General features: G+C 45.8%; 1 protein-coding gene across 1 annotated transcript in view; it reads left to right on the top strand.

The window, feature by feature from the left end:
- Window positions 1-18,506, top strand: part of LATS2 (large tumor suppressor kinase 2) — a 75,741-nt gene extending 57,235 nt beyond the window's left edge. Inside the window, exons 3-8 of the mRNA XM_044249401.1 lie at window positions 5,019-5,151; window positions 6,391-7,802; window positions 9,163-9,745; window positions 10,681-10,863; window positions 12,621-12,727; window positions 16,116-18,506. Coding sequence (XP_044105336.1) covers window positions 5,019-5,151; window positions 6,391-7,802; window positions 9,163-9,745; window positions 10,681-10,863; window positions 12,621-12,727; window positions 16,116-16,610 — 2,913 coding nt within the window. The 3' untranslated portion in view covers window positions 16,611-18,506. The remainder of the gene's footprint in view (window positions 1-5,018; window positions 5,152-6,390; window positions 7,803-9,162; window positions 9,746-10,680; window positions 10,864-12,620; window positions 12,728-16,115) is intronic.
- The last annotated feature ends 232 nt before the right edge of the window (window positions 18,507-18,738 follow it).

The following is an 18,738-nucleotide window of genomic DNA, read 5'->3' as shown; positions in this document are numbered from 1 at the left end:
CACGGCTGTGAGCACCTTTGCCACTCTCTGCTCATGCCTGGCATGTGGTGTGCGGCTCGTGGCGGTCACTAGTGAGCGTAGAATTGTGGACTCTTTCCTCTCTCTCAGTCTCTCATCCCTGGGGCAGCTTGTCCAGAAGAGGTGCCGCCAAATTGCCTGTGAGCTTTTGCTCCTTGGGGCCGACTAGGAAGCTGTGGGTGAACGCTGAAGTGTTTCCAGGGCTTTTGGTGGGATCTCTTTTCCAGGGAGCAGTCGCCTGTCTTGTCTCTGTCACCCTCTAGCCTTCTCTAATAGGAGGGAAACCTTGGAGCTGAGCCAGCTGCACCACAAGACATACTGTGTGGGGTCTGCGGAGAGTCTAGCAGACAGCAGTATGGGCTCCTATGGGCAGCAGGTGGCAGGACAGCTTCCTACAAGTTGGGGAGAATGTGGGAAATGAAGCTTCAATGACTTTCTGGGACAGGCTTAAGGTCATCATTTGTCAGCTCCCACATTAGGTTTCATTAGAAATTAGATAGTTTATAATTGTTTCCGTTTTTACTTTTATTTTCATCAAAACCAAGTAGTTTCCATTGAAATTTTACGGTGAAGATTGGGTTCATGATTAGCTTTGACCATATCAGCTCCTGCTCATCTTTGCTTCCACGCTGTGAGCTATGAGCAGCCACTGTTTGGCCATGTCCGTATCTCTGAGCTTCCCAGGTTCGAATTTCGGATAGAAAGTCACCCTTGTGTTAAGTGCAAACCTCTGTAATAGGTACTTTTAGTTGTTGTTAATTGCGTCTTGGGGTGTATTTTTTTTTTCCTCCCAGTCATTTTTATTATGAATTTGATAATGGGCTGATGAATAGTTTGTTTCTTCATCAGTCCATTGAAAACTGAAGAGCAGTTTTGTGAAATGGGGATTTGAGATGAGACAGGGAGTGGGATGGAAGGCGCCAATGGACAGACAGACATAGTTGGGGTCTGGGGATGGATGTTGAAGTCTGGATCCCCTGACTGGTCTGGGGACTGGGGGCCCCTGTTCACTCCCGCTGCCATGCAGCTGCCCCTGGTTGGGGGCCCCTCTGCCCTCCCAGGGCCTGGTTCATCCCTCATTGTTTCCCTTGAACTCCATGGAAGCCCTGTCCTGCAACAAAGGAGGGTGGGAGGGACAGGTGGCCCACCAGATCTCAGAGCCCAGATTCCTCTCAGATCTGCCTTGGAGGGCAAGGCTGCCCATGGAGCATTTCCATGGAAGGTATACACTGAAAAAAAGCTGTGTGGGAAGAAGTGATACTGTTAGTCAGGTCTCAGGAATGGTTGGAATATGATCACTTTGTTTTCACAGCTCCTGTGAATGAGGTGGTCCTTGTGGGGGGTGGGGGGCCTTGTCACCGCCTGGGCCCCACACATGCCACATCACTTTAACTTTTATTAGGTCACCCCTTTTCTCCCTTGGTTTTTGTTTTGTTTTCCTTTTCTCTATTACAGTTGTGATAGGCCGTTTTAGTTTTATTCCAAAGACACTTATTACTGAAGGTACTAAGGAAATCAAAATTAGCGAGACATTGCTTCTGTGCTCGTTGGGCTGCTACACTAGTAGGGGAGACTTGAGATGCCTCGGGACAGATCAGTAATAGATGGGAGTACAAGGTACAGAGGAGCATATGTGTGTGGGTGGTGGGGAGTGCAGGGGTGGTACAGGGACGGGTAAGAGGAAGAGACAGTCCAGAGGCAGACAGGACATGACTACCGGAGAAAGGGGCAGGGGGACTGCATGTACTAGCCCGTGCAGCATGCATATAGATATGCCAGTGTCCAAGCACATACCATCCAGGAAAAGTACCTAAGCTCTGGGGCAGAAGTTGGGCATTCTTGGGTACATTAGAAATACTGTGTATAATGACAGACTTGGCTCCACCATCATCACTGACCTGTGCCAGGAGGGGCATCTGACCTTTGGAAGCACCTGGACACCCTGTGGGGATGCGGGAGGCAGCGGCTGCTGCCCTTCCTCTCTTGGCACTTCTCCCCAAGCAGGTTCCAACCTACTTCCCGGGGTGACAGTCCAAGCTGCTGGCTTGGTGTCTGAGAGCCAGAGTCGTGTGGGGCTTTAGCGAGGTCACACGCAGCAGCCATGCAGGGAGCAGGGTATGCTGTTGGACGGGCTTAGCACTGGCTGACGCCTGCTTGAGTCTGTGCGCAGTCCATGGCAGATGGGGCGGGTGGATGAGAGGCAGCGTGCGTGTTCCCGTGGATTTAGAAATGATCCTGGATTTCCTTCAGCTGTAAAACCTAGCTGCACATGTGTGTATATAGCATCTTCTGAGAGTTAACGTATACAAACCACTTATTTTCCAAATGAGGATGAGGAACACACAGGGGCAAGACTCTCCTGACCTGGATTATTTGATGGTTTTTAATAAACAGGTTGCCTCGTTAGCATTGGTTAGGTTTTATGATTTGAGGCGTTGCTATGAACAGTCATTATTTGTGGTCTCCTGTTCATTTTTCTTGGTTAAGTTCCTAGATTCAAAGCACAATAAACGTATAAACCTGAAATCATGGGTACCCAGTAAACTGGGAGAGTTTGAGAATGTGGTGGTCTGTCAGAGAGTCTACATTCTTCTGCCGTTCGGCAGGTGCTGAGGGAGTGAGCGTGTCTGGCAGTTCACCCTGGAGAAGACGGGAGCTGGTGGTCATGTTTCAGACAGAGCAGACACCCGTGGTTAGGGTCAGCCCCCTCGGGCACGTATTTTAAATGGGTGCCAAAAGCTCCAGGGTGATCCTGATAAGATGCGGCCTTATACCGTGTTTTCCTCCGAGCTGTCGAGAGTTCTCTGCAGACATGATCTCATCGCATAACATAGCTGTGAAGTCGGGAGGTTGAAGCATTACCTCCTGTCTGCAGGTGAGGCATCGCTGTGTTCACTTCTGCACTTTTCTCAACAGCCCCACCAGATTTGACACACTTGCCATTTCTGTCCGTCCAAGCTCTGCTTTCAAAACACAGCTCTGTTCTTAACTACTGTTTCTCCCTCTGCCTCATAAATGCCTCTCCGTGTTCTCCCCACCCCCTGCCCCCGCCATGCCCTGCCTCCTGCACCTACCACGTCCCCACCCATCCATCTCAGGCCATCCGTGCCTGCCCCCTGCCCCAATCATCTTGTCACGTCTCTTGGTGTCACCAAGAATATAGACACAGGTAGCAGCCAGTGTGCTTTGTCCTGCCATGAAGCGGGGATATGGCCAGGAAAGGAAAACTGGATTTTAGTATTACATAATCAGAGGGATATTGGGCGCTGAATTTGTTCCAATTGCTGCATTAGGTGGGTGGATACAGCCACAAGTGAGGTGAAATTCAGGCCCCACCAGGTTCTCCCAGTCCCAGAGAAGGACACATGGACAGACAGATTGGTCTGATGAAGGTCATTGGTAGGTGATGCCCTGTCCCAGGGCTGGCAGGAGCATAGTGGTCAGCTCTGAGTTAGCCTGGAAAAGCACTTGGTTGAGTTAGCCTGGAAAAGCACTTGGTTGGGAAGCCAGGGAGATCGGTTCCTTCTCAGTGTCTGGGATGAGTTCTGATTCTCCAGAGTGGCCCTTAGCTAGCACAGCCACTGTCTTTCTGCCCGGAACAGCCCTGAGCTTCCTTCTCGTCATCCTAGGATCTTCCTGCACCCTCACTCCTGTTCTCCTCCTGCCTGAGCCACGGGATCTCCTTTGCATTGCTTTCCTACCCCTTATGCCTTTGGACCCCCTCTTGTCTCTTGTCACCACCTCTTCTGCCTTTTGTTGCTCCTCCCTACTTGCCTGCCCCTCCACCTTCACAGTGCTCTGTGTTCCCTCCCACAAATTCCCCATTTGCTGCCTCAGCCTGTTCCATTATTGTCTCGAGGAGGCCAGCCTCTGCCATCCTTCCTGTGCGCCCACAGCTCTACTGAGCCAACCAACAGGCACCTTGTCCCTGCCTGTCTCCCATCCGCTCTGGCCTATGTGATCTCTCTGACCTCGGAATGCCTCCAGCTCTGCTTATCATCTCTCTACCCCAAACTGATCTTCTCATTGCCCCATGTCCCCGATTGGAAAGCCTCTGTAACTGGTACAGTCTGGCCCCAGCCTTAGCTCCCTCTCTGCTGTCTCTCATGTCCCTGTTTGCTGCCTGCCACTCAGCCCATCCTCTGTCCCCCTGGCCTCTGCTCTGGCTGTTCCCCCTGCCAAGAATACCCCCTGGACTCTCCATCTACCCAAATTCTGTGGTCCTTGGGGAGCTAGCTGTGCCTTCATCTCTTCCACCAACAGTGTCTGGTGCCCCTCCCCACCAGCAGGAAGAATCCGTCTCCTCTGACCCTTGTCCTTCATCCCTGACCTTTGCCCTCTGTGTCTCCTGTGGTGGTCCCCAGCTTATTTCTCTTGTTCATCCCACAAGCAGTTTTAGGGGGCTTGTCCTATGCTGGGCACTTCTCCGAGGGCTCCTTTAGGGCCTGGCTTCTCTTTCTCCCACAAGTCCAGGAGCCCAAGTGCAAGTTCCAGCTACCATAGCCAGCTAAGGGCATTCAGCAAGCTCTTTATAAATGTCTCTGGTGACCCTCCCCTCCTCCTCTTTCTCCAAGTTAACCTGGGGGTCAGAGGAGGTTAAAGCCAACGTCTCTGACTTCAGCCATTCTTCACATTAAACTGTTCTAGTTTTAGGTTTGCCCACAAAGCAGAATCAGTGCAATCACAGAAGTCTTCTAAGAGAAGTAGAACTTAAGATTCTTCCAGGTCCACCATCAAAATTCCAGTGTGTTTGTGACGTATCCTAAATAGCCTATGGTTTAGTGTGTGGGAGCTTTTGTCACAAGGCACCTGAGGACATGGAGCCAACTGTGCTCATTCTGAAACTTGTCTGCGGCACATTGCAGGACCCCAGCAGGCACAGAGGGGCAGATATCACAACAGTCCTGAGCATGATGGCAATGCAAGTCCTCGCGTGGCTTTGTTTTAAGATGACAGGCATTGATACCACCCACTGAAGCAGCCTTGTGCTTTCCTCCCAGGAGATGGCAGGCAGGGCTCTGAAGCAGACCGGGAGCCGGAGCATTGAAGCCGCTCTGGAGTACATCAGCAAGATGGGCTACCTGGACCCGAGGAACGAGCAGATCGTGCGAGTCATTAAGCAGACCTCGCCAGGTGAGCTCAGACCTGCAGCACTGTGAGGGATCGAAAAACACAACTCCACTTACAAGAAGGGAGGTCCAGTATGGCCCCGGCCAGCACATTATGTCTTGGCCCTTTGCCTCACTGCACTTAGTGGTGAGCTGGGCCTGCCTTGCTCTGCCTTCGGGCCCTGTGAGGGGAGGCAGCAGGTGGCCAATCACAGGACTTACCTGGGTCCTGAAATAGCCTGTGGTACTTCCTGTGGCGGGGGCGGGGGTGGGGGGTTGGGGGGGAGCGGGGGTTGCTTGTATATATGCTTTGTTCTGGGAAGATTAAAAAACCCACTGGATATTAAAGTTAGGCAACCCAGCAGAGTGAGATCTAAAATGTTCTTTCTATTTTCTCTTAGGCTTATGAAGGAGTCTTTGAAAAGGGAGGTTTATTTCATTGATCTTAGAACACATCTTTGCTCACACTCTTACCTCAGAGCAGGCTGGCAGGCAGCTCTCCGGACTGGCAGCCCCTGCAGTGTCCCCTGGGAGGGGCCAGACACACCAGCACACATGCTCTGTCTCACTGGATCTCAGTGAATGTTTCTCTCCGAGGATGGAGCAGATGAGAAGTTTTGGGTGGCTGAGGTCCATGGGAATGATAAGGGATTTTTGGATATTTAGCAAAAGGAGTTTTCCTTATTTTGTAGAAGATCTTTGATAAAGCCCACTTCTTCTATTTCTATTGAGTGGGAAGTTGTATCTTTTTTGTTAAGAGAACACAGACTCTTGTTTTCTTGTTGATAGAAGGTCCTTGAATGATTGCCTGCTGGCTCTCCAAATCAAGATTCTTAGAGTCCCAGGGTCTGTCTTGGAGCACAGCTCTAAGGGGAAATGCAGGCCTATGTCTGTAATGATTTTCTTCTACATTTGCCTTTGACATGTATTTGCTGATGCATCTTCTTAGCCCAGGAAAAGTAATTGTTTGGCTGTGCTTCTGCCCTAGATGATGTCTGTAGAGGTTCTCGGCTCTGCCAGGTGTCCCTGTGAGGGGCCTTTGATGGGTGGGGCAGAGCCTTTGACCCAGAAGGTCGTCCGGATCTGCCCACAGCAGAGTTTAGCCTCTGTGGGAGGGCCTTCCAGAAGACCTGGGGTCATTTCAGAGCCTGTACAGCATTGTTGACCCTAAGGACATGGCCAGTGCAAGGCACCAGCCTGAAAGAGCCAGAGCCAACGGAGCAGGTTCCCCTCTAATACCATGTCCCCATTCTTTCCTCTGCAGGAAAGGGCATCACACCAGCCCCCGTGCCAAGGAGGCCAAGCTTTGAAGGAACAGGCGAGCCTTTCCCACCCTACCATCAGATGAGTGGGGCAGTCTACGAGGGCAGCAGCACGCTGGAGGAGGTACCTCGTCAGTATATGGACTTTCTTTTCGCTGGAAGCACTCACAGCGTGCCTGGTGGCCATCAGCACCAGCCCAAAGGCTATGCCGCAAACATGGAGGCTGCAGGGATGAACTTCCCAGTGGCCAGCCCCGGGGGCCAACCCCTCCCACTGCAAGGTCCCCACTACAGGCCACACGTGCTGGTACCTGGGGAGCCACTGGGCTATGGCATCCAGCGTAGCCCCTCCTTCCAAAACAAGGAGGCAGGAGCATACGCAAACCTTGCTGCCAAGGGCCCAGCCGTGCAGCCGGGGGCCAGCCATGCATTTCCACCCACGGGAGGGGCCACAGGGCTGTACATGCCCCACCCGCACCACAAACAGGCCCACCAAATGCACATGATGGGCTCCCGGGGCCAGGTGTTCACAAGCGACAGCCCCCCGCAGAGTCTGATCACACCCTCCAGAAACAGCCTCAACGTGGACCTTTATGACATGAGCAGCCCTCCTGTCCAGCAGTGGCAGTCCTCTACCCTGTCCCGCCGTGACTCCCTTCAGAAGCCGGGCCTGGAGGCACCCCCCCGCCAGCACGTGGCATTCCTGCCTGAAGGCCCCATCCCCAGCAGAACCAACTCTTTCAACAACCACCAGCAGCCAGTGGCCGTGCCCATCCGAGCAGGAGTGCCCAGCAAGACGGAGCCTTCCATGCCCTCCCCCAACACCATCACGGCTGTGACGGCCGCCCACATCCTGCACCCAGTGAAGAGTGTGAGGGTAATGCGGCCCGAGCCCCAGACAGCTGTGGGGCCCTCCCATCCAGCCTGGGTGCCTGCGCCCAGCCCAGGGGTGGAGAGTCTGGACTCCAAGGATGAGCACCCTCTGCCCCTGGGGGGCGCCAGTGCATACCCGCTGGACGTTGACTATGGCAGCCCAGACCTGAGGTGCCCTCCCCCACCGTACCCCAAGCATTTGCTGCTCCGGAGTAAGTCAGAGCAGTATGACATGGACAGCCTGTGTGTGGGCATGGAGCAGAGCCTCCGAGGCAGCCAGGCTGCCGAGCCTGCCGAGAGGAGTGACAAGAGCCACAAAAATGCCAAAGGGGAGAAAGTGGGGAAGGATAAAAAGCAGATTCAGACCTCTCCTGTTCCTGTTCGGAAAAACAGCAGAGATGAAGAGAAGAGGGAATCTCGCATCAAGAGCTACTCGCCGTATGCGTTTAAGTTCTTCATGGAGCAGCACGTGGAAAATGTCATAAAAACCTACCAGCAGAAGGTCAACCGGAGGTTGCAGCTAGAACAGGAAATGGCAAAAGTAATTTCTAATTATGTTCTTATCATTTGGCCCTGGCTCTTTCCTAAATTGGTAGTAGGAATTACAGCAGAAATCCTTTTTTGTTTCTGCTTTATGCATCTTTATCGCAAATGATTCATCTCACAGGGCAATGCTACGGTTACAGGGTGAACACCTTAGAGAAATGACACATATTTCAGGCTCCCTTGCCCGTTCACCCTGACTCTGCAGGGGAGCAGTGAACACTGAGTGTGATGCAGCCAACAGGCAGATTACCAGATCGATCTTTATGGTGTGTACTTATTCCTTAACAAAATTTGTTAGTAACTGGTATTTAAACATTTTGAAAGAGGAGAAACAAAGTTTGAGATTCTACAAATTGAAATTGTGGGATTTATAAGGGAAAATATATCTGGTAATAATCTATGTATCCTTTAAATTAGCAAATAATATATATTTTTGAAAGATTTTATTTATTTATTTATTTATTTATTTGAGAGAGACAGAGAGACAGAGAGACATAAAGAACACAACCAGGGGGAGGGGCAGAGGCTAAAGGGAGAGGGACATCCCAGTACCCTGGGATCATGACCTGAGCCAAAATCAGATGCTTAACTGACTGAGCCACCCAGGTGCCCGAGTAAATAATATTTTAAATGTACCTTAGTTGACACTAGTCTGCTAGAGAAGGTGATTAATGAAATGATCTAAATTAAAATGTTATAATAGGGGTGCCTGGGTGGTTCAGTGGGTTAAAGCCTTTGCCTTCGGCTCAGGTCATGATCCCAGGGTCCTGGGATCGAGCCCCACATCGGGCTCTCTGCTCAGCAGGTATCCTGCTTCCACCTCTCTCTCTCTCTGCCTGCCTCTCTGCCTACTTGTGATCTCTGTCTGTCAAATAAATAAATAAATAAATAATCTTTTAAAAAATAAATAAAATGTTACAATAAATTTAAATCATACAAAGCCAGTCATTCCAGATTCTAAAAATCAAATCTCTGTCCTTTCTACTCTGCCGTTTTCATTGACTTTTCCTTGTTCCCATTTTCCTTAAGCTATTAAATTATTAGATTGCTCTTAGAGTTCTAGGAACTTTGTGGTCCCTTCGTTTTTTGTTTTTTTTTTTTTTTTTGCAGGTTTTTATTTATAGAAATTTCCTTTGGAGCCTAAAATCACCCATTTTGTCTTCCTTTTAGATTCCAGACTTGTGTCTACATAAGCATATAAAGAACAGAACCAGTTGTTGTCTTGCTTGTAGTATACTGGACCCATTCAGTGTTCTTGTTTCTATAAATTAAGTTAGGACCCTTGTATCTCCTGTCCCATCTGTTTCCTCCCACAGACTCCTCTAACATGACTTCCTTGTTTTCCTTCCCCACAGGCTGGACTCTGTGAAGCTGAGCAGGAACAGATGAGGAAGATCCTCTACCAGAAGGAGTCTAATTACAACAGGCTGAAGAGGGCCAAAATGGACAAGTCCATGTTCGTGAAAATCAAAACCCTGGGGATTGGTGCCTTTGGAGAAGTATGCCTTGCTTGTAAGGTGGACACTCATGCCCTGTATGCCATGAAGACGCTGAGGAAGAAGGATGTCCTGAACCGAAATCAGGTGGCTCATGTCAAGGCTGAGAGGGACATCCTGGCCGAGGCGGACAACGAGTGGGTGGTCAAACTCTACTACTCGTTCCAAGACAAGGACAGCCTGTACTTTGTGATGGACTATATCCCTGGGGGAGACATGATGAGCCTGCTGATCCGGATGGAGGTCTTCCCTGAGCACCTGGCCCGCTTCTACATTGCCGAGTTGACTCTGGCCATTGAGAGTGTCCACAAGATGGGCTTTATCCACCGAGACATTAAGCCAGACAACATTTTGATAGATCTTGATGGTCACATCAAACTGACAGATTTTGGCCTCTGCACCGGGTTCAGGTGGACTCACAATTCCAAATACTACCAGAAAGGTATTGTCTTAGATGTGCCACATCCATCTTCTACATCTAGACATATAACTAAACCATCTAAGGCAACTCTTTCCCATCTGGGTGGTTCCTGATCATTTGAAATTATCTGTTTTCCAAATACTATAGTATTTTTAGGACAATAGGCTATGGGGTATCATGGGACCTTTGTGGGGACCCTTAAAAAATAAGTCTCACAACCTCCCAAGAGTCCTCTCTTCTAGTTAATGTGACCCTCTCTATAGGTATCTGTAAGTACAGATATAGGTTAACTCCATCTTCTATGTTCTGCTGGCCATTAGCTTACTTATGACTCAGTTTCTTGAGATAGTTATTTTAATACCATGGCTCAGTCTTTTTTTTTAGTAAGATTTTTTTTTTTTAAGTAATCTTTACACATAATGGGCTTGAACTCACAACCCCGAGATCAAGAGTTGCATGCTTTATCAATTGAGCCTCATGCATTTATTTTTTAACTCAAAACTAATCCTAAATCATTTAATCTTTCCCATTTTTCTGGCATTAAAGCCACTTTTTAAAATATTTTTAAGTCGTCTCATGCTTTTCCATGCTCATCTTGAAACATGTCTTGTCAGACAGGTAGTAGACTTTGACCAGAGTGCTATGTCTGGTATTCCCATAGTTACCTGAGCTTTTCTCCTGGCACATCACACTGTCACCCTGCACAGCACCCAGCTCCTCTTATTGCCTCATCCATCTTTCTTAGTGTTTGTTACCTCTTGACTTGAATCTCACACCCAGGAATTATGGACCACCCCTGCAGAGCAGCTGGGGAGGATCCTTTCTTATAATATGTCTGGAGCTGAACTGAATTACTTTCCCCCTTTGAAGTTGCGGATTTGTTGCATCATTGAATAGTGGAAATTCACTTTGTTTTTTATTCTGTTCTTTCACTGCCCCTGATTTCTGGGTGAAAGGGAGCCACATCAGACAGGACAGCATGGAACCCAGCGACCTCTGGGATGACGTGTCTAATTGTCGATGTGGAGACAGGCTGAAGACTCTGGAGCAGAGAGCCAGGAAGCAGCACCAGAGGTGTCTGGCACACTCCCTGGTTGGGACCCCAAATTACATTGCGCCGGAAGTGCTCCTCCGAAAAGGTTTGTGCTTCCGGCCATAGGCAGCTGCCCAGCTGGCAGCCATCTTGACTTCAAACCTGTGGAGCCAGATGACCTCTGAGTCTCTCCAGCTCCAGCTTTCCAAGGCTGAATGTTCTCATTGTATTTTTTGTACTTGTGGAAGCCCGAGAGGAAATTATTTCCCTCACAGGCCTCCAGCATGTCTCACATCTGTTTTGCAGCTGCTGTGGCTTCTGGGGTGAAAGAGGACACACACCATTAGACCTGCCTCACTAGCTTTGGCTGGGATAGATTGGGTGTAGGGTGTGGACTTTCTGTCTAGAACCCAAGAGAATCTCCACAACTGGTTTTGACAGAAACAACTCTGAGGGCACAGGGACACTATTCAGTCTGCCTGAACCGTACATGCCCAGGTTCCTAGCTGCTTATAGCCTATCCAGTTGGTTAGGAAGTATGACAGAATGCTAGTTTTGTTTTCCTCCCTCCTCTGTTAGTCCAGAAGTGCTGGCAGGTGAGATTTGGGGACAGTGGTATGCGTGAAATTACAAGCGTTCAGTAAAATTGATCTGTGTGGCTATTCTATCAAATACTCATTTGACTGAGTACCAGAGGAACCTTTCAGTGATAGCTGTGGGGCTTGTAGTGACAATGCAGTAAATCCAAAGGGCGGTGGTCTGTCTTTTCACATGTGTTGTTTCGAGTCTTTGAAGTCTGTTCAAGTCAGTTTTCTTTGTTAGCTGTGGAAATCCAAGGCAAATCACTTAACCACTCAGAGCCACAGGCATAACAATAACTACCTTGAGAGGTGGTTGTGAATACCGGCCTCACTGCCCGGGAAAGGTGTAGTTCTCTCCTTCCTCTCCCAGTGGGAGGTGGGAGGTGTCTCTGGCACCCTGACACGTGCCGCAGTCCAGGAAACAGTTTGGTGTTACCCTACCACCTCCAGTGCCACACCAGGGCAGGAGGAGATGGGATGCGGGAGAACAGAGTTAGCAAACACTGCCGGCAGGTCTTAAGGCCCAGTTCAGGCTTGGCAATGTTCAGGTGACACCAGGACTAGAGCATGGCTGGGACTGGGATACAGAGCTCTGAAGGAAAAGTGGGAGAAAATAAAAGAAAAATGGACCTGTTCTGCTACCTTGATGAGGCCGGCCCCGCCTGCCCAAGCTGCAGGGTGCCCCGCCTCAGCTACTGCGTCTTGGGAGCTTGGTGAGGAAGGGCCTGGCTCCATGAGTGTGTTACACTGTGTCTTTAGGAGACAGTTGTTTCAGTTGCCAAAGGGCCCCCTTTCCCTCTTCTGCTCCATATTTCTCAGCTTCTTCCAAAATCAATTTAGCAAGCCTCCCCAGGAAGCCCTTGAGGCTGGCAGGTGTAGCACTTGCTGTTTTTTAGTTAGTCCTATTTTAATTGATGTCTTTGTGCATTCTTTAAGGACTTAAAATCCTGGTTAGTAGTGTTGCTAATAATAACAATAGGCTTTTAAAATTAGAAAGTTCTATTACAAAAGCATCCTCTGTTTATCACGGATTAATGGTAGAAAAGAAGAGAATACATGAAGACTGGCACCATCCTGGCAGGTGTCCCATCCAGCCTTCTATTCTGAGCCACACGTGCAGGGAGGTGCATTTTGTGTAGGTTGGTTTTCTTTTACATAACATGTATGCTGCTTGAACATGCTTTCCCCCTTAACAGTCAGTTAGCATTTGAGGATTTCACAAAATTCTTCTCTGAGAAGAATACATGCCTGTGTTGGAATTGAGTGAGACTCTGTCTTTCAGGATACACTCAGCTCTGTGACTGGTGGAGTGTTGGTGTGATTCTCTTTGAGATGCTGGTGGGGCAGCCGCCCTTTTTGGCCCCTACTCCCACAGAAACGCAACTGAAGGTAGGAACTAATGAGCCTATGCATCCACTTGCTGCAAACACACATGGTTTTCTGATGAACCCATGCATCTCCACTCAGCATTTGACCTTTCATTCTGAATAGTGTTGGATTGTCAGTTGTGTATTTTAAAGTATTGTAATTATTATTACCTGTATAAAAATTTTCATTTTACTAATGCCACAAAGTTAGACCTGTGTTTTTTTGTTTGTTTGTTTGTGGCTAAATGTTAAGCTTTATTGGTTAGCAAGGTGTTTTTTTATTTATTTTTTATTTTTAGCATAACAGTATTCATTATTTTTGCACCACACCCAGTGCTCCATGTAATCCGTGCCTTCTATAATACCTACCACCTGGTTCCCCAACCTCCCACCCCGCCCCCGCCACTTCAAACCCCTCAGATTGTTTTTCAGAGTCCATAGTTTCTCATGGTTCACCCCCCCCCTTCCAATTTCCTTCTCCTTCTCCAACTCCCTTCTCCTCTGTAACTCCCCATGTCCTCCATGCTATTTGTTATGCTCCACAAATAAGTGAACCAAGATGCCCTTCAACAGACGAATGGATAAGGAAGATGTGGTCCATATACACTATGGAGTATTATGCCTCCATCAGAAAGGATGAATACCCAACTCTTGTAGCAACATGGACAGGACTGGGAGAGATTATGCTGAGTGAAATAAGTCAAGCAGAGAGAGACCTCTGTTTTGATACATATGTGTATCTGAAGTTTTACTTGAACCAGTGGCCACCCACCATCTTGAACCATGAACAGCGAGATGCTTTAAAGGTGCACTGTACATCCATTCTCTGCTGCCACCCATGCCTACTTTGCAAAAAACACTGAAAACTCTATGAACTAGACCTAAAGAAACCAGTTATTTCTTTGAGTGTTATACTGCATTATATGCTATATTACCGTTTGCAGATTATCAGCTGTGTGGTTGGGCTAGTTTTACATATTTCTTCTTTTTTTTTTTTTTAAGATTTTATTTATTTATTTGACAGACAGAGATCACAAGGAGGCAGAGAGACAGGCAGAGAGAGAGGAGGAAGCAGGCTCCCTGCTGAGCAGAGAGCCCGACGTGGGGCTCAATCCCAGGACCCTGGGATCATGACCCGAGCCGAAGGCAGAGGCTTTAACCCACTGAGCCACCCAGGCGCCCCAGTTTTACATATTTCTAATATCAGTTGGAAAGAATATTTACTCTGTCAATCATTTAATACTAAATAACTAGTTTTAGAATGATAGAATGATAGCCATTCTCTGAAATAAATGATTTGATTACTTAAGGATTGCACAGAGAAGCTGATGAAATCTTTGAGACTTCCTTTAACAGTGCACTTAACCACCAACATAGGTGTTTACTAACAATTCTATGAAATATCCATATGTCCCAGAGTCTATGTTAGGCCTTAAATTAATAATCCCTTACTTAGAAAAACCCTAAATGAAGGCTTAGTTTTCACTCAGGTAGTAATAAAAATGCAATTTGACATTATCTGTATCCTAATTGAATTGCTGAACTGTTCACTAATTTGCCTGCATGATAATAACCCAATGTTTTTATTGTGATAAAATTTGACATTTTAACCATTTTTAATTTTACAGTTCATTGGCATTGAGTGCATTCACAGTGTTGTACAACTGTAACCATTACCTGTTTTTGGATATTTTTATCATCCCAAACAGAAACTGTACCCATTAAACAATAACTCCCCTTCTTTCTTCCACTAGACTCTATAACCTCTCTTCTACTTTCCGTGTCTATGAAGTTGCCCAGTCTAGGTGCCTCATGAAAGTGTAATAGCCATATTTGTCTTTTCATGACTGGCTAAATTTGACTTACCATAATGTCTTTGGGGTCCATCCATATCAGAATTTCCTTTCTTTATAAGGCTGAAGAATATTCCACTGTATGTGTACAGCACATTTATCTGTACATCATGTGGTGATGGGTCACTTGGGCTTGTTCTACATTTTGGTGATTGAATAATGCTGCTGTCACCATGATTACATATACAAGTACTGCTTTCTTTTTGGGGGTTACATACCCAGAAGCGAGATGGCCAGATCATGTGTTCATTCTGTGTTTAACCTTTTGAGGAACCACCAAACTTTTGGCCCCAGTGGCTGCATGATTTTACATTCCCATCATCCATGCACGAAGAGTCCAGTTTCTTCACATGCTCATCAACACTTATTTTACTTGTTTTTTTAATCAGCCATCCTAGTGGGTGTGAGGTGGTATCTCATTGTGGTTTTGATTTGTATTTCCCTGATGATAGTGAGTGAACCTCTCTTCATGTGCTTAGTGGACATTTGCACATGTTTGGAGAATGTCTGTTCAAGTCTTTAGCTCTTTTTTAATCAGGTTATTATTGTTGAATTGTAGGAGATCTTTATATATTCTGGACATTAATCCCCAATCAGATATATGCTTTGCAATTTTATTCTCTCATTCTGGGGGTTACCTTTTCACTCTGTTAATAGTGTCCTTTGGTACACAAAAGTTTTTAATTTTGATAAAGCCCATTTTATGTATTTTTTGTTTTGTTGCCTGTGCTTTTGGTATCATATCCAAGAAATTGTTGCCAAATCCAATGTCATGAAGATTTTCCCCTATGTTTTCTTCTTTGACTTTTATAATTTTAGCTTTATTAAAACAACTACTCAAGTTCAAACCAGCCCTCCCACCCATACACCCAACTATCTCCATGCCTTACCAGTGCCCTGTCACCCCTGCCTGTAGCCTGATAATTTGGCCTTGCTTTATCCTGATTCTAAGTATAAATAATAGAGACGTCCATTAGGTTTTCTCTTCATAGTAGATGAACTTCATGACAAATGTATTTACTAAACATCCTGATGGCTGGTCTATGCAGTTGACCGTCACAAGCATGAGGCCAAGACCATAGGTTCTGTCACCTTTATTCTCCTATGTGAGGTTGTCTTTTTTTTTTTTTTTTTTTTAAAACAAAATCCCAGTGGACCATCTCTTGGCCATAATAAGTACTGAATGCAAACCATGATGGTTCAATAGAAATCTCTTGCATAAGCTAAAGAAATGACTCCAGTGATCGGCCTCTTCATTTTTATGGAAATCACAAAATTCTTTTGCTTAACTATATTTCTGATAGAAGAAAGTCCGTCTATTATGGTCTGTTTGGCTTATGTACCCCCGCCTCAGGCTGTGAGCCTGCTACTTACCCATGTTGACCTTTGATAGCTGCTCAGCTTTGCACCTGCTGCTCCTCGATCTATTCTAAATATCCTCCCATTGTCAAAGTCCAATTAGTTAAAAGCCGTGTCATCACATACTATCTCAGAACTGCCCTAAATGAAACTTAAAATATGAAAAGAAAGGAAAACTTTAGTTTTGTTGTCTCTTAGGTCATAAACTGGGAGAACACGCTCCACATTCCAGCCCAGGTCAAGCTGAGCCCCGAGGCCCGGGACCTCATCACCAAATTGTGCTGCGCAGCCGACCACCGGCTGGGGAGGAATGGGGCCGACGACCTGAAGGCTCATCCATTCTTCAGGGCCATTGATTTCTCGAGTGACATCCGGAAGCAGCCCGCCCCCTATGTCCCCAAGATCAGCCACCCTATGGACACCTCAAATTTTGACCCTGTAGATGAAGAAAGCCCTTGGAACGATGCTAGTGAAGATAGCACGAAGGCCTGGGACACACTCACCTCTCCAAATAACAAACACCCTGAGCATGCATTTTATGAGTTCACTTTCCGAAGGTTCTTTGATGACAATGGCTATCCCTTTAGGTGCCCAAAGCCTTCAGGAGCAGATGCTTCACAGGCTGAGGACTCTGATTTGGAAAATTCTGATATGGCGGATCAGACTGAAGGTTGCCAGCCAGTGTACGTGTAGACAGTGACTTGGAGTCCCTGACACTCTGCTTCTTCAGAGGTCCAGGGGGCCCAAAGCTGGTTTCTTAACAGGCCTGATTGAGAGTCGAGGTCTTCTTTGTTCAAGTTAGTCCATTGGTTACTTCACTTGAAGTTCTGATCTTCATCAAAAACCCCCAAAACAAACAAAAAAGCTTTTTTATAAAGGACTCAAGTCTAGCAGATTCTGGTTGGTGGGGGTGGGGGACAGGTGTCAACATTGCGTTGAACTGAAATTGGCTTTTGAGGACCTTCACTGCATTAAAACAATATTTTTAAAAATTTAGTACAGTTTAGAAAGAGCACTTATTTTGTTTATAGCCATTTTTCTTACTAAATTATAGGGATTAACTTTGACAAATCATGCTGCTGTTATTTTCTACATTTGTATTTTATCCATAGCACTTACTCACATTTAGGAAAAGACATAAAAACTGAAGAACATGTGATAAGAAATCTCTGTGCAATAATGTGTAAAAAAAAAAAAAAAAGGTAACACTGTTCTGATATTACTGATACCATTTTATTCACACAGTGGTTTTTGTTTTATATTTTTTCCCACATTTCAAAATTGTGATATAATGTTAAAAGCTGCTTTTTCTTTCTTTCTTTTTTTTTTTTTTTCTTTTTTTGCTTTTTGCATATGATAGTATACTAGGAAGCGTGAGCAAGGTGATTATGTGGGTGTGATTTCAGATGTCTGGTGTGTAGAGAGTACTGCATGAGCAGGGTTTTTCTATTATAAAATTACCATATCTTGCCATTCACAGCAGGTTCTGTGAATATGTTTTTACTGAGTATCTTTAAATGAGATGTTCTAGACAGTTTGCTGATAACGTATCGTGTGGGTGACTTCTTTGCTATGATTGTATCCCTTATTGTTTTGTCAAAGAAATGCAGATGTGTAACTGAGAAGTGATTTTTGTGTGTGCGTCTTGGGTATGATTGGATTCTTTGGGGGGTAAACTTAAATATTTGTCATATACTAAACTTGTATACATCAAAAGGGATTAATTTAGCTATGCCAAAAAATATTAAGTTAATCATCGAACTCTGTCCATTTTGCTAGTCAGTATACTCTCATTGGCATAGCTGATAAGTGGAACCCTGTGGCCACGGCCCGGCTGCCAGGACATTGCCCGCACTGAACAGTTTGCGTGGTGTCATTCCTCCTGTCATTGTAGACAAGGGAGGTGTTATGACCATGATGAAATTTAATTCTTTCACTTTTTTTTTTTTTGGTGTGCTTTGAAGTATCAATCTTAACTTGGTTTTAAAAATATACTTTTCTAATCTTTGTAAAACAGCAAGGATTATTCAAAATGACATTGGAATAAAAAAATAAGCCATACATATTTTCTTAGAAGTGTAGATGTATATATAACTACATAGATAAACACACAAAATTTTCCTTATTTCAAATTAGTATGATTCCTATTTAAAGTGATTTATTTCTCAGTAAAAAGTTCAATTCTTTTTTGCTTTTTAAAAATCTGATGCGTCATATTTTTCATTATGTTATTCCACATATTTTTCCTTGAATTTTTTAGCATAATGTATCCATTATTTAGTATATATCTAGGCAACAACACTTACAAGTTTATCAATGTCTAAACTAAGAAAAAACAAAAAAAAAACAATTACTGTGTACTGGTTTACATTTGTATGAATGGCAAATTCTGAAGTCTGCTGTGCTTGTATCGTGACTGTCAGTATTTTCGCTATTTTATAGTAACGCCCTGTTATTTACAGCGCTCTGACATACTTTCATGTGGTAGGTTCTTTCTCAGGAACTCAATTTAACTATTATTTATTGATATATCATTGCCTTTGAAAAGCTTCTACTGGCACAATTTATTATTAAAAGTTTGAATCCAAATCCTTTGGTGTGATGTCCTACTGGAATCTGTAATTTCTTGCTCTTATCAATGTGTTTCTCAGTTATCCGTATGCAGCCAGGACTGCCAACTGCTGATGGAGGCACTGTCATGAGAGGGAGGGAGAAGAGCCTCCCCAGACAGGGTTCTGGCTCAGGAAGGAAGGGTCGGGTATGGGAAAAATGGGTTTTTAGGTTATACACAGAAAGTCCAGGTCAGGGTATGGTTCTGTGA

The sequence above is a fragment of the Neovison vison genome, chromosome 5 (genome assembly GCF_020171115.1).
Source record: "Neovison vison isolate M4711 chromosome 5, ASM_NN_V1, whole genome shotgun sequence".
NCBI lineage: Eukaryota > Metazoa > Chordata > Mammalia > Carnivora > Mustelidae > Neogale > Neogale vison.
This window is presented reverse-complemented; position numbering and strand designations above follow the sequence as displayed.